We start from the raw sequence: 16,114 nt of genomic DNA, 5'->3' as shown, positions 1-16,114 counted from the left end.
TAACACACCATTGTAAAGCAATTATACTCCAATAAAGATGTTAAAAATAAATAAATAAATAAAATGTCAGTTGGATCATGTCATTCTTCTGCTGAAAACCCTCCAGAAGCTTGCCACCTCCCTCAGTAGAAGACAGAGTTATTACAGGGGCCTAAGAGCCTTATGTAAGCCCCTGTGACCTGGTCCTCCCTCCTCTCCCACCTCATCACCTCTCCCCACAGTTTCATTCCATACACTGCCTTCTTACTGTTCCTCCATCATGCCACAAGTATGCTGCCTCAGATGACTGTATTTGCTGTTCCCTTTCTCTGGAATGCTGTTCCCTTAGGTCTGTGCTCAAGTGTCACTTTATCAGGGAAGGCTTACCTGATCACCATGTCTAAAATAGTACACTTACCCTCATTCCCTTTCTCCTCCCTCTCTTCCATTTTGTTTTCTTCATGGTGCTTAGCACCACCTGATGTCGTATATGTATATTTGTTTACTATCTGTCTCCTTCCACCAGAATGTAAGCTGCTCAAGAGCCAGGGACGTGTTCTGCTCATCTTTTGTATGATTCCCATTCCCACACCAGCCCTTCCTGTCTCCTTTGAGATCTTGTTCTGTTGATCCCCTCTGTTTCCTAAGATTTCATCTTCCTTCTCTGTTGGATAGTTTCTTGTTGTCAGTAAGCATTTTCAACTCTTTTCTCCTCATTGAAAATAAACACAAAAAACCTGCCTTCAATTCAACTTCCTTGCAAGTTTCTTGAGTTTATGTGCATGTATCCCCTCCCTGTCTGTCTGGCCTCTCCCTTGGTCCTCTGCAATAAGGCTTCCTTCACCAGTGTGCTAGCGAAGCTGCTCTGGCAAAGATCTCTAATAATGTTCTGATTGTAAGAAATAAGTAAGCATTTTTTGCTCCTTTTCGTACTTTACTTTTTATAGCATTGTGCTATACTGATTATTCCTCTTTTCGCACCCCTTGTAATTCTCTTTTCAGCCTTCCTGAAGTTTTCCTTTTCTTGTTCCTCATCCTTATCGATTGTCCTTTACTGGTTCCTTCTCTGCCCCTTACATACAAGTGTCCCATAAAGGCTCTGTCCTTAGTTCTCTTCTTGCTTGCTCTGATTCCCCCTCACCCTGTGACTGCATCTATCCCATGCTTTTAACTACATTCTTGGACTGATAACTCCCAGATCTGTGTCTTTTGCCCACATTTTTCTCTTGAGCTTCAGGCTTGTTATTTCCATCTCTCTCCTGGACATGTCCCACTTGAAATCCGGTGCCACACATGAAAAAGTATACACACTATTAACCCTCTCCACCACTCCCCACCTTGGTCTCTGACCCACCTGCTCATTTAAGGTGAACTCGTGGGAGTAGCTCTCAGCTGCTTCCTCTGCTATAACGCTGTCGTATCTGAGGGCTCCAACTTCTCTCTCACAAGCTCTTTTGAATCCATTCCCTTGTCTCAGTTCTCACTGCCCCTGTCATAGTTTAGATCTTCATCCCTTTCTGATTTATAGCATGGTCCTTAAAGTTTGTCCTCTGAAGCCAGACTGCATGGGTTCTCATTTTGGATCTATCACTTATTAGTTGTGTGACTTTAGTCAAGTTTTACAACTTCTCTGTGCCTCAGTTTCCTCATTGGTAAGATAGAGATAATTTATCGTGAGGATTAAATGATTTAACAGATATAAAGTGCTTAGAATAGTGCGTGACACATCGTGTTTGTTATTATTTCTACTATTAGTACCACCTAGCTGACCTCAGTACCGCTGGTCTCTTCCCCTTCTAAAGCATTTTCCATTGTGCCACAGAGTCAGCTTCACAAATGGGTAGCTGACCACATCATTCCCTTTTAAAAGATTTCCGTGGCTTCCCATGGTCTGATCATTGTAGTCCCAACCCAGTGTTCTATTTCTGGAGGTCAGTGGTGAGGGTATGGGTATTTATTTTATTATTATTAATTATAGCTTACTTGGTACTTCCCTGGCGGTCCAGTGGTTAAGACTCCATGCTTCCACTACAGGGGGCACGAGATCGATCCCTGGTCAGGGAATGAAGATCCCGCATGCCATGTGGCCAAAAATTAAAAAAAATTATAGCTTACTCATGTTTAAATATTCTTTGGTTAGTAGACAAAATAAAAACAAGATAGAGAAGTTAGAATTATAAGAAGATTAATTTGGAACTTTGGAGCCTGAAAAACATGAAAGGGAAAAGAATCCTTTGTGCTCCTCATTCAGTCTCTAGGGGAAGATAACTCCCTCTTGCTGCAGCGTATGAGTGCAAGCAGAAAAGGGTTGTTTTGCCCATGTCTAAATGGGTGAAAGATAACTGGGGGGTAGGGGTACCAAAGGCTGCTCTATCCGTGTGGAGACAGGCATTGAGCAACTCAGCTGCTGCAACCAGAGAGACTGCCCTGTGGCCTCAGGAAAACTCCCACAAATGGGCCACGCAAGGTGCGCTTGGCGCACATCTCACATAAAACAGACCCATCCAGCCCTGCTCAAGGAGAAGCTGCTCACTGGGCTACAGTGTTTTACCACAAGCCATGGCCCAAGAAGCAGTAGAAGATTCACAGACTCTACAGATATCTCAGGGCCACTTGCATCTGGGAAAAGAAGTGGTATGTGGCACAAAGAGTATTACTAGTATGTACATCTAAAATGTAAAATCTTAAAAAGTGTGAAATCTATTGTTCATTAGTACACTGGCGACGAATGAAAGATTTTGAGCTGGGGGAGTCAATTAGCATGCAGCACAAATCTCAAAAAAAGCCAAGGGAAAGGTTGAAAGGAACAGGCTACTGCCTGCGCTCATCAGGTGCACTGCTCTGTCATTTGATGCAGACCTCCACATCAGCACCCATGTTCAGTGAGAACTTCAGGCTCAGGTTGGACATTTGGTCACACTATGTAAAAGCCACAGTCTGAACTTCACCATCAGATGAGTGAGTGGTCACAGAAGATGGCTGCTTTCTGAGGCCTAGGGCCAAGATCTGCTCCACCACATCCTCGATGGGATAATGACCCCCTCTCAGTGGCACAACTGGCAAAGTTCTTCAGAACTGAAGGGGAGATAAAGAGTTTTTCAGACAAACAAAAACTGAAGGAGTTCATTGCCATTAGAGCAGCCTTACAAGAAATGTTAAAGAGAGTTCTTTAAGCTGTTGATCAAAACACTTGAACAGAGTGAAAACTTCCTGTGCAAGAATTGTTTCTGGTGGAGGTACTGGAATGAACAGCCATCATCAAGATAGAACTCACCCACTGCAGAACCCTTAGTGCTTAGAGCCAGCTGGAGTCCATTTGGAGGCATCAGTTATGTGGCCTGTGGATTCTCCTACAGTTGTCTTCATTGGTACTACATTTCTACCTCATTGAACACTGATGTAGTGGCCAGGGCTGCTGAGATTTTCACAGTGCATGCTCCTTCCCAATGAGCAAATGTCTGAGAGTCATGCCAGACCTCATTTGATCCTGGCAGAAACACATCAACCACAGTAGCTTTTGGGTCTGTGACTGGATGAACCAATAAAGCACTTTCTTTTAGACAGCTCTCTGCTGAGCCTGGCTTCTTGTGCAAGATTTCCAAGATCATAAACTTCCATCTTCCTTCAAGGCCATGCTTAAACCTCCTGTGAAAACCTGGCCCCTCCAAGTATAGTTGATCACTCCCTTACACTCACCATGATGTTGTGCAGTTGTTTCCAGGTGTCTTGTCCACACAAAGCTGTGTGCTTCATGATGGTGAGGACTGCAGCCTTATTTACTTCCTCTTCTTTTGAGGGCCTTGTACGGTGATTGGCTCAGAGTAGATGCTTCATAAATGTGAATCAGTAATCAGGGTTCAGGAGTTTACTAAGATTTCTGTACTTCTTTCTTCAATTTCTCCAGGCTGCAGGAATTGGTTGATCGAGTACTGGAACGTTTTCAGGCATCTGGACTAATAGTGAAAGAGTGGAATAGTGTGAAACTCCATGCTACAGTCATGAATACTCTATTCAGGAAAGACCCCAATGGTAAGTGCTTCATAGAACCACAGCACAGTTTGTGATCAACAAGGCCTAATGATGTCCCTGGGGTTTGAAGAGAATGGGCTATCAAAGAATCTCTGCTGCATCTTCTGTTTTAGATCCATTAGCTTGTTTTGATGAGCGCAGTGGAAGGGGGCAGGGACATATCTAGCATGGGACTGTAGCATTCCAAATCTTTTATTTCTGTCGCACATAGGGTTGCCAGATATAGCAAGTAAAAATACAGGATGCCCAAGTAAATTTCAGGTGAAAAATGAATAATTGTTTTAGTGTAGGTATGTCCCATGAAATACATGGCAGCTTTTTTCTTTTTTTTTTTTTTATAAAACAAGAAAGAAGATTAACTAGTAAAGGTAAATGTTAGAGCAGTGATTCTCAACTAGAGTCAGTTTTACCCCCAGAGGACATTTGGATTGTCTGGAGACATTTTTGGTTGTCACAGTTAGGGGGCTGGGAGTGAGTTGCTACTGGCATCTAATGGGTAGAGGTCAGGGGTGCTGCTTAACCCTCTACAATGCACAGGCAACCCCTCATAACAAAGAATTATTCAGCCCCAAATGTCAGTAGCACCAAGGTTGAAAACCTTGTGTTAATGTTTTTTTTCCTCATGAATATAAACCTTCATATAAAAATGCCTGTTTTAACCCTTTATTTGGGATAATAATCTACATTTTAATAAGGATTATTTTTCTTCCTATCCTCACCCAACAAGTCAAAGCTGTCTAGCACACATTCAGCATCTATCTGATAGGGAGCTACAAATTCAAGTTATGTGCAGCTTCTTCTTCAAAGCCCTGTTGTTTAAAATATAGCAGCACCAAAACTCCATATTCAGGTTTTATTATATTTGTTAGGACCCTAACCTTGGTTTTAGAAAGTCTGTGTTGGAAGAGGACTACATCAGGACTCCATCAGAACCCATGAACTGTTTATAGATTTATAGTTTAGGACAGTTTTTGTGTCCCTTTTTACCAAAGTACATCTTTTAATTTCTTCAGATATATACCAGAGAACTCAACTGTAAGTTGTTTGGTTTGGTTAGCGCCATTGTTGGACTAAGAGATATGTAGCTAATCCAATTCTTAGTTCTAGTGTTAACTGTTTTATGATGCTACATTGTATTTTCTCTAAGACTTTTCTAAATAAATCAGTGTTTTATCTTTCAGAGCAGTGAGATCAAAAAACGTTCAAATGACTCAGTCAAAGCCTATGGACTCTGGGTAGTTAATAGAATCCGAAGCTCTATACTTATTCTTGTTCTGATGGAATATTTCTTTCATTTGGATAGTGGTATTGCAGAAGAACATTTGGAATTCCAGAAAAAAATTTTTTTTCTGGAATATTTGATATAAATTATAATGTAAGTTATCTAATGGGAACATTTAAAGGAGTTTGTGGTATTTATTTTGTTCTGGACAGTTTTTAAAATTTATTTATTTTAATTTATTTATTTTTGGCTGTGTTGGATCTTCTTTGCTGCGCTCAGGCTTTCTCTAGTTGTGCCGAGCGGGGTCTACTCTTCGTTGCAGTGCGCGGGCTCCTTGTTGCGGTGGCTTGTCTTGTTGTGGAACACGGGCTCTAGGCACACGGGCTTCAGTAGTAGTGGCACGCGGTCTCAGTGGTTGTGGCACACGGGCTTAGTTGCTCCACGGCATGTGGGGTCTTCCCGGACCAGGACTCGAACCTGTGTCCCCTGCGTTAGCAGGCGGATTCTTTACCACCGCGCCACCAGGGGAGCCCTGGACAGTCAGTTTTAATCTTGGAAAACGCTGTTAGATCCCGAGGTGGTGTACATTTTAACATCATCACGTAAAGACAGAGGTTCAGAACTCTAAAGTACGCTCTAGGGACTTCCCTGGTGGTCCAGCGGTTAAGACTCTGTGCTCCCAATGCAAGGGACCCGGGTTCGATCCCTGGTCAGGGAACTAGATCCTTCATGCATGCCTCAACTAAGATCCTGTGTGCTGCAACTAAGACCCGGCGCAGCCAAGTAAATTAATTAATTTAAAAAAAATAAGGTACACTCTAATTCAGGGGTCCCCAACCCCCAGGGCGCACAGCAGGAGGTGAGTAGCGGGCAAGCAAGGGAAGCTTCATCTGCCGCTCCCCATTGGTTTCATTACTGCCTGAACCATTCCCCCCACCCTGGTCTGTGGAAAAATTGTCTTCCATGAAACCAGTCCCTGGTGCCAAAGAGGTTGGGGACCACTGCTCTAATTCATTGGTTCAGAAGTTACATTGGTATCTAGCACCATCCAGTAGGACTTTCTGTGATGATAGAAATATTCCATATCTGTGAAATCCAGTTTGGTAGCCACTATCCACATGTGGTTATTGAGTACTTGAAGATGGCTGGCTAGTGAGACTGAGAAAGTGAACTTTTAATTAATTTAAATTTAAATAGGGAGTTCCCTGGAGGTCCAGTGGTTAAGACTTCAAGCTCACAATGCAGGGGGCACAGGTTCGATCCCTGGTCAGGGAACTAAGATACTGTATGCCGCATGGCATAGCCAAAAAAAAGGAAATGTAAATAATCACATGTGGCTAGTGGCTACTGTTTTGGACAGTGCAGAATTTTATTAGACGTGTAATACTATCAATAATACATTCTGCATCTGTCCTAGTTCTTAAATCTTAGTTCATAGCTCTTACAACTATACCATACCCCATTATTAACTAACCTCTTAACATAAAAGAGTTGAATTATATAGGAATCTGTATCTTTTAAATTGTGTGGATCCAGATGTATATTCAGTTGGCACCAGAGCTTCATGTAAGAAAATGTTCTGTGTTCACAGTCTAGTTATCCTTTCCTATTGACATATATTTTAAATATAACAGCTTTTGTGAGATATAATTCATATACCATATAATTCACCTATTTAAAGTATAGTGAGTAATGTAACCATTACCACAGTAAATTTTAGAACATTTTCATCACCCCAAAAAGAAACTCCATAGTTACTGGCAGTGACTCCCCATATTCCCCTTACTCTTCAGTCCTAGGCACCACCAGTCTAATTTCTGTCCAATGAATTTGCCTTTTTTGCATATTTCATATAAATAGAATCATGCAGTGTGTGATCTTCTGTGACTGACCTCTTTCACTTAGCATATTATAAGGTTCATCCATGTTATAGCATGTATCAAATGTCATTCCTTTTTCTTACCAAATAATAATCCATTGTATGGACATACACATTTTATTTATCCATTCATCAGTTGATGGACATTTCTGTTGTTTCCACTTTTTGGCTATTATGAATAATGCTGCTGTGAACATTTATGTATGTGTTTTTGTGGGGGCATATGTTTTCATTTCTAGTAGGTGTATACTTAAGTGTGAAATTGCTGCATCATGATATCAGTATGTTTAACTTTTTGAGGAACTGCCAGACTGTTTTCCAAAGTGGCTGTACCATTTTACATTCCCACAAGCAGTACAGTAGTTCCCCCTTATCCGCGGGAGATATCCACAAGATATCCACAAGATCCCCAGTGTATGCCTGAAACTACATACCACATTCCGTATTTTTCCTATGCATACATACCTATGATAAAGTTTAATTTATAAATTAGGTGCAGTAAGAGATTAACAACTAATAATAAAATAGAAGAATTAAACGATATACTGTAATAAAAAGTATGTGAGTGCTGTCTCTCTCAGAATTTTTTACTGTACAAATTTAGTGCCTTTTCCATTTTCACTAAGCACTTACTATGCACTGTGACCGTAACTTTTTCAGTTTTTGAGGTGTGACAGCAAAACTAGTATGAATCTCTTTTTCCTTCTTCCTAATTTCACGGATAGAAGATTTGTTCTTAATGTAGTTATTAGCAAACCTCAGCATATGATCTTTTTCTTTCCTTATTAAGTCAAGAACTTTCACCATTTCACTTAAAGGAAGCGCTTTAGGGCTTTTCTTTGGCATATCCGAATTGCTGGCATCACTATTCTTGCTGTTTGGGGCCATTATTAAGTAAAATAAGGGTGACTTGAATACAAGCACTGCAATACCTTGACAGTCAATCTTGATAACAGAGAGGGTGGGATACGCTGGACAAAGGGATGACACTTTCTGGGTGGGACAGATCACACTACTCAGAATGCTGCACAATTCAAAACTTAGGAATTGTTTATTTCTGTAATTTTCCATTAATATTTTCGGACCTTGGTTGACCATGGGTAACTGAAACCATGGAAAGCAAAACCATGAATAAGGGGGGACGACAGTATATGAGGGTCTCAATTTCTCTACATCTTTATCTGCACTTGTTATTATCTGTCTTTTTTTTTATTGCCATCATTTGGGGTGTGAAGTGGTATCTCATTGTGACTTTGATTTACATTCCCCTTATGGCTAGTGCTACTTACAGATTTTGCACTTGTCATTAAACATTTTAATCTTCAGATTTCATTATTGCTTTTTTATTGACACTTAATTAGTATGAATTTACTTTAAAGTTTCACGTCTCCTTTTAACAAGGAACCTATTTTTAAGTTGTGAAATATGCATGGGATTGGGATCTTGGATTAAGAGAATAGTTCTCATTAGAAAAATAGTCCTGTGGTTACCCAGGTGTAATTCCAGCAGGCTAACTAAAATATATTATGTTCATGGAGTTAGCACTTTGGATGTATTTTATCACTTCTGACGTGGTAATCTCCATACTTATATACAATAAAAGAATATACTCAAAAGTAAAAATACAAATATTTTTGAGTGTCTGATGATGGGCAGGAAAGGGTTGATATTTAGGAAAATATTCGGATAGTTAAATAATTCTTGACGATGCTTTGAATTTTATATACCCTGGATTCTTCTCTGTCTTGTGTTTTTTTCTTGAAAAGGCTAGAATACATTGTTTTGCTTTTTCTTGCGAGTTATCCCTATCCTTTGATATCCTTTTTTCTGCTGCGTTTGAAGGACATCTTTTGGGATAAGCAAGCTAAATTAATGCAAGGAGTTAGAACACAGCTTTGATGAGGCTAAGGTCATAGATTTGCAGATTTCTGTGTAGAATGTCAGGATACCTTTGATTGCAACTGAAGAGGTTTTTCTCATTCAGGGGGAGTCCTTAAATCAACCCAAAGCATAGTTGCCAGCATTTTTGACTAGTTAATGTGTGAACTTCTGTATGTTTTTATGTATTTAAAAATGCATGCAGCTTATACAAAATCTTGGGGTTTTAGACTACAAGGAACCTTTGGAAATCACCTAGTCTTAACCTCTAACTTTGTAAATGAGGAACTGAGGTCCATAGAGGAGACATAAACTGCCTAAGAATATGGTTAGTTATGTAGTTTATGTACAGTGAGTACTTGGACAGTGTTTAATGAATAAATATATATCAGTTGATGACAGAGCTGAGACTAGATGCTTGATCTCTTGACTCATAGCCTGATGTATTTCCCTCCATATTATGTCACTTTCCAGGTAGTACATGAAGATCTTGCTAGTTGTCCCTGTAGAAGTCCAAGAGAAAACAGATACATAACCCAAGCTTCTCTTCTAACATTGTCTTTGGAATATTTACAGCTGAAGGCAGGTACAACCTCTACACAACGGATGGCAAATATATCTTCAAGGAAAGAGAATCATTTGATGGCCGAAACATTTTGAAGGTCAGTATGAAAGCAGAGTGAATTGGAAACCTTTGGCATGTGTCCTAAAATAAGGGAGGACAATAAGTGGTTCTTTTAACAGTAAAGTATATTTTTCTCATATTTCCCATGAGGATTATTGATTGAAAGGACTGTTAAAATTTTTTTTCATTTTCCTAAAAGAGAAATCTTTTTTGACTTGTTAAAAGGCTGTTGGTATCTCTTAGAGTACTTGAAACTGATGATTTAAGAAACAAGTATAGTGACTATTTGGATCCATAGGAATAAGTTGCTTTTAACCTTGTGAGTCTTGCTCTGTATTTTACCTCTGGAGGACTGAGTGTGCATTTTTTTAAGTGAAAAAGAATAGTTTGTCTTGTTCTAGTAGATTTTTCTCTTCACCCAAAGTCGCTCTCCAAAGTTCCTGTATAATCTGTTTTTACTCAGGAACAGCCCATGTACTAAAAACTCGGTGGTCCACTTCTGACTGTTGAGGATTTGCTTCTGAGTGTTAAATTAACCTATGAAATTTAAATTAAAAGGGTTCTTTAGGATTGCATTTATCTTTCTCCCACAGACCACATTCTGTAACATCCACAGTTTATGCCCTCTCTATTAGGTTAACATACCATTGTGCCTCTGTGCAAAGAGAAACATAAGTTGATACCAAAGGAGAGGTTTTTGATTCTTCATTTTACTTGTTCTATAATGATGTAGGTCATACATTTTCAAGGCCATGGGTATTTTTTGGAGCTGGGAGGGAGAGTATGTATATAATAACTTCAGAATAAGCTCTAGCTTTAAAAATGTTTTTTCTTTTTCCTTCCTTCCTCCATTCCCTTATCTTATCACTTGACAGTTTTCTTGCCAAATGCCTAATATGACCTCATTGCGTATAATTAATGACATCACTCTTCAGCAGCTGCAAGCTTCTCACTGCAGAGCCCAACAGAGCAATGACAGCATTCACTTAGGCAGGCATTCCTGCCTTGTGGGGAAGGGGCTTTGCAGGGCTTTGTTGATTCCTTCTTTTACTTGATACCTTTTCTCTCTTTGAGTAATTTTCTTGTCTTCAAAGTAGCTATTGTAGATTCGGTTTGAGTGGCAAGCTGCTAATGAATTCAGTTGCAGTTTACTTATTTTCCCAGGCCACAGGTTCATTGTATAAATCTTTCTCCTCCTCTAGCTCATTTCCTGGGGCTTTTTAAATAATAGCATTAATTACTTTACTTTTTTGTTATTGTTAATTTGATTAAGAAAAAAACTAGACGAATGGGGAAAGAAATCTGTTGGAATGACTCAAGCCAACTTGGTTCCTTTGAAATTAGAATTAAAGCCTGAAAGGTATGTTGATGCAAGTGGAGTGTGAGGTGCTTTGACATCTGTAAGAAGGAGGTAACAGCAGGGAGCCTGAGAAGTTGCTGTATGAACACTATGGATCTCTCATTGAATATTTAATTTCTCTCATTCTGGAAAGTCAGTTTTCCATTTAAAGATGCTTGGCTCGGAAATCTTCCTAACCCACCCCAGTGATGACACGGCTGTAGCTCCCTCTAGTGTTGATGAAACCTTGCTATAGTAGTTGTACCCTTCCTGTTAATGCCTAATTGGAGTTTTAGAGCTGGGCCCAGCTAGGTACTTGGAAACTATTTAATCCAGTTCCTCATTTTACTCTCTAAGGGTGTGAGATCCAATATGGTTAAAGTGTTTTGCCAAAGGTTAACGCTAGATAGTAGCAGAATCTGAATCAGAACAAAAAGATTCAAAGCTCACAAGTTAGCAATGTTTCTACTCTCTTCCGTAAAGATGCTCAGTGTTTAGTTAGAGATCAGTAGATATTTGAAACTGGGCCTATCTGAATTGTGAAAATATCTGACTAGACATAAATGTTGGGGCAATGGGTATGCCAGTTAGTCTAAAACTGGCTAATTAAGAATTAGACTTTTGAGTTGAATATAATACTAACACCAACAGAAATACTTATTGACTGTATACCATCTGTCAGACTATGTACCCTGTAGATAAAAGTCATTATGATACAGTCCTTACCTTCCAGGAGCTTCCTGTCTTTGAGAGATACAGCTGGTTAATAGGTAATTACAGTATAAAATGATGGGGGCAAATTATGAGATGGAGGGGAAGTACCTTTGAACACAGGTAGTTGTAACAAAGTATCTTTTGATAGAATTTCCAATATATTACTTTTTAAAAAAAACAAACTTATTTATTTATTTTTGGCTGCATTGGGTTTCATTGTGGTGCACGGGCTTCTCATTGCAGTGGCTTCTCTTGTTGTGGAGCATAGGCTCTAGGTGTGCGGGCTTCAGTAGTTGTGACACGTGGGCTCTAGAGCACAGCCTCAGTAGTTGTGGTGCACAGGCTTAGTTGCTCTGCAGCATGTGGGATCTTCCCGGACCAGGGCTCAAACCCGTGTCCCCTGCATTGGCAGGCGGATTCTTAATCACTGCGCCACCAGGGAAGTCCCCCCAGTATATTACTTTTTAATCATTAGTTCCAGAAAATATAATCTTTCACTTACATTTAATCAAAGGAATTAACTTTTCTTTGAGAATAAAGATAAAATGTGGCATCCAACAACTAGCCCCCCAAACACACAAGCGGTAATAACTGTGTTTATGCAGTAGCTGTAGCAGCCCACTTTTTGGAATTACAAGACAAGTCTTTCTCAACTAGAACATTAGAACCCATGGCCCCTGAATCCCTTGCAAAAAAAAAAGGATTTAAAAAACTGATGGATTATACATAGTTTTTGTACCAGATATAATTATTATGTTTAGAAAGGGAAAAAAATCACTTTCATTAACAAGATAGGAACTGACTTGGAATAAACAGAAAGGTTAATAACTGCATTGGTTGTTAAGGATCCCAAGCATATGTGTACAGCATATTAACAGCTACATAGGTCAAGGATCAGGAATGCTGGTGATGGGAAGCAGCCTTGGAAAAAAATCAACTTCATCTGCTATTCAAAGAGAAACAAAACGAGAATGCAAGTCATTGCTCATTGCTGTAAGAATTTAATGAGTAACAGCCAATTGCTCTTCTTCTCCACGAAAAGAATTGGTCCTTTTGGCTTGGTGTAGTATTACGTGTTTCAGATGCCTTAATAAGAAAAAAAAAAACTCCGACTCTTGGAGGTAGAAGCCACATTTTTCTTTTGTATAGCTCTTTTGAGAGTTGTTGCAGCTATTATAGACTAGTATCTGGTTATTCCTAGTTAAAATAAGAATTTTCTTACCCTAAGAAAGACTTTGAAAGAAGAACTGACAACTAAAGAATCATTCCACATGTTTTTCAAACCAGAAAAGGGATATATTTAGTAATAGCATTTTTTTATGGAAGACTGACAGATAGCTCTGAAAGGAAGATATACAGGTGAAGAAGACCTAGGCCAAATTAATAGGATAGTGTCCTGTCAGAGGGTTTCTATTTCTCATCTAAGAGATAGGAGCAAAGATGTAGTTTGTTTGTCTATAATGCAGTGATAAACTTGTAAATGGAGAAATCATGCTGATCTAAAGACGTAATGCAAGAAATAACTGCTCCCTCGCTAGCTAAAAGTAGAATGGTCATTAACTGCCAGTTTCTGGAGAGAGAAGTGATCTTAATGGCAGTCTGTTTGGGGGACTTATGAAATGGTCTTATGCAATCGAATCAGTATTCCAAGACTGTGCTCTCAGCAGATTGACTAGGGGTACAGTAGTAACTGTTTAAAAGCATAGCTTCTAACTGCAAAGTGAAGAGGAGACATTAGAGCCCTAGGTTGTACTCACCAGAGATGATTTGGTACAAATAAAGGCACAATAATATATTTGGGAAGGAATAGACAGTACTATAGGTCCAAAATCAAAGGACACTGTGAAAGTGCCATTTCTTTAGATACTTAAAAATCCTGGAACAAAGTGATGCTGGGAAGACTGGACAGCTTCATGTAAAAGAATGAAATTAGAACACTTCCTAACACCATACACAAAAATAAACTCAAAATGAATTAAAGACCTAAATGTAAGGCCAGAAACTATAAAACTCTTAGAGGAAAACATAGGAAGAACACTCTATGACATAAATCACAGCAAGATCCTTTTTGACCCAACTCCTAGAGAAATGGAAATAAAAACAAAAATAAACAAATGGGACATAATGAAACTTAAAAGCTTTTGCACAGCAAAGGAAACCATAAACAAGACAAAAAGACAGCCCTCAGAATGGGAGAAAATAGTTGCAAATGAAGCAACTGACAAAGGATTAATCTCCCAAAATTTATAAGCAGCTCTTGCAGCTCAATATCAAAAAAACAAACAATCCAATCCAAAGATGGGCAGAAGACCTAAATAGACATTTCTCCAAAAAAGATATACAGATTGCAGACAAACACATGAAAGGATGCTCAGCATCACTAATCATTAGAGAAATGCAAATCAGAGGCCTGCGTACTTCAAAAAAAAAAAAACTGCAATGAGGTATCACCTCACACCAGTCAGAATGGCCGTCATCAAAAAATCTACGAACAATAAATGCTGGAGAGGGTGTGGAGAAAAGGGAACCCTCTTGCACTGTTGGCGGGAATGTAAATTTATACAGCCACTATGGAGAAGAGTGTGGAGTTTCCTTAACTACAAATAGAACTACCATACGACCCAGCAATCCCACCACTACTGGGCATATACCCTGAGAAAGCCATAATTCAAAAAGTCATGTACCACAATGTTCACTGCAGCTCTATTTACAATAGTCCGGACATGGAAGCAACCTAAGTGTCCATCAACAGATGAATGGTTAAAGAAGATGTGGCACATATATACAATGGAATATTACTCAGCCATAAAAAAGAAACGAAATTGAGTTATTTGTAGTGAGGTGGATGGACCTAGAGTCTGTCATACAGAGTGAAGTAAGTCAGAAAGAGAAAAATAAATACTGTATGCTAACACATATATGTGGAATCTAAAACAAAAAATGGTTCTGAAGAACCTAGGGGCAGGACAGGAATAAAGACGCAGACATAGAGAATGGAGTTGAGGACATGGGGAGGGGGAAGGGTAAGCTGGACGAAGTGAGATAGTGGCATGGACATATATACACTACCAAATGTAAAATAGATAGCTAGTGGAAAGCAGTCGCATAGCACCAGGAGATCAGCTCGGTGCTTTGTGACCACCTAGAGGGGTGGGATAAGGAGGGTGGGAGGGAGAGCAAGAGGGAGGGAATATGGGGATATATGTATATGTATAGCTGATTCACTTTGTTATACAGTAGAAATTAACACAACATTGTAAAGCAATTATACTCCAATAAAGATGCTAAAAAAAAAATCCTGGAACATATAAACCAAGTAAAAAAAGAGATGAATTTGGTTTTTTTTTCTTTTTATATATAAGAATATTTAAATTTAGAGAAAGAGGGAATTGGCAGTATTTAACTATATTAATATTTAATAGTACTTTATCTGAAAATATGTTTTAAATCTAGCTAGGTACATTGAGACTTTTCTTGAAAGATGTAAATGAGAGTAACTCAAGTATTTCATACATTTTTGCTTTGCTCTATCGCTGCCTCTTAAAGTTCTTTAAAAGGACAGTTAGAATGAATGCATTTAAATGAGAGCTTTATTTAGTTTTCTTTACTTAGAGAAGTTTCTATAAAGGAAGCTGTTTAAAAATACATACTATTTATTCTCCTTGGTAAAAGTTCATAAAACGTATATGTACTTTTAAGCAAATAATCATAAAGTGAACACTGTAACTACTACCAGGGTCAAAAAGCAGAATGTACCTCACATGTCCTTCCCTGGCCAACTCTGGTCTATTTGTCCTAAGGTAACAAAGGCACAATCAAGTTCTTAAGTACTCTTAGTGAAGAGGCTTGTTTTCAATGATTACTTGTTTCAGAGTATTAGAAGAATATTGAAAAGATGAATTCATTTTTATTTTTTCAAGGGAAGAGTGATTAGATGGAGAACTCGGTAGTAATTTTTTTACAAAAGGTATTAATGACTACAGAGGAAGACTAGCATTTAGAAAGTATGTTATTTCTAAGGAAGAAAATATTGTGTTTTTTATTATCCAATTCAGTATTAAGCCATGTTACATACTGTTCTTGAAAATTACTTCTTAGTCACATGGCTCTTTAGAATTTTTTTTTTTTTCAAAACTCACCTTTCGTAGAAAGCCTTTCCTTGAAAATCTATCACTAAATGATCCATTGCACTATTATATCAGTATGAATAACAGCAAATTGAATGTAGAAAAAAATTGCTGTGTCTCATTACCACTGTCGCTATGGTGTCATTTTTACTACCTGATAGTTCTATGACTTGAAATTTTTTTTTTTTTTGGTCACACTGCACGGCTTGCGGGATCTTAGTTCCCCAATCAGGGGATCAAACCTGGACCCCGGCAGTGAAAGTGCCGAGTCCCAACCACTGGACTGCCAGGGAATTCCCGAAATTTTTTTTTTTTTTTTTTT

General features: G+C 38.8%; 1 protein-coding gene across 4 annotated transcripts in view; it reads left to right on the top strand.

The window, feature by feature from the left end:
* Positions 1-16,114, top strand: part of ASCC1 (activating signal cointegrator 1 complex subunit 1) — a 102,285-nt gene that overhangs the window by 66,042 nt on the left and 20,129 nt on the right. For all 4 annotated transcript variants that reach the window (XM_007104464.4, XM_007104467.4, XM_028480955.2 and 1 more), the window contains 2 exons: positions 3,884-4,008; positions 9,564-9,649. In XM_007104464.4, the coding sequence (XP_007104526.1) occupies positions 3,884-4,008; positions 9,564-9,649 (211 nt within the window). The remainder of the gene's footprint in view (positions 1-3,883; positions 4,009-9,563; positions 9,650-16,114) is intronic.

Source organism: Physeter macrocephalus, chromosome 20, assembly GCF_002837175.3.
Source record: "Physeter macrocephalus isolate SW-GA chromosome 20, ASM283717v5, whole genome shotgun sequence".
Lineage (NCBI taxonomy): Eukaryota > Metazoa > Chordata > Mammalia > Artiodactyla > Physeteridae > Physeter > Physeter macrocephalus.
This window is presented reverse-complemented; position numbering and strand designations above follow the sequence as displayed.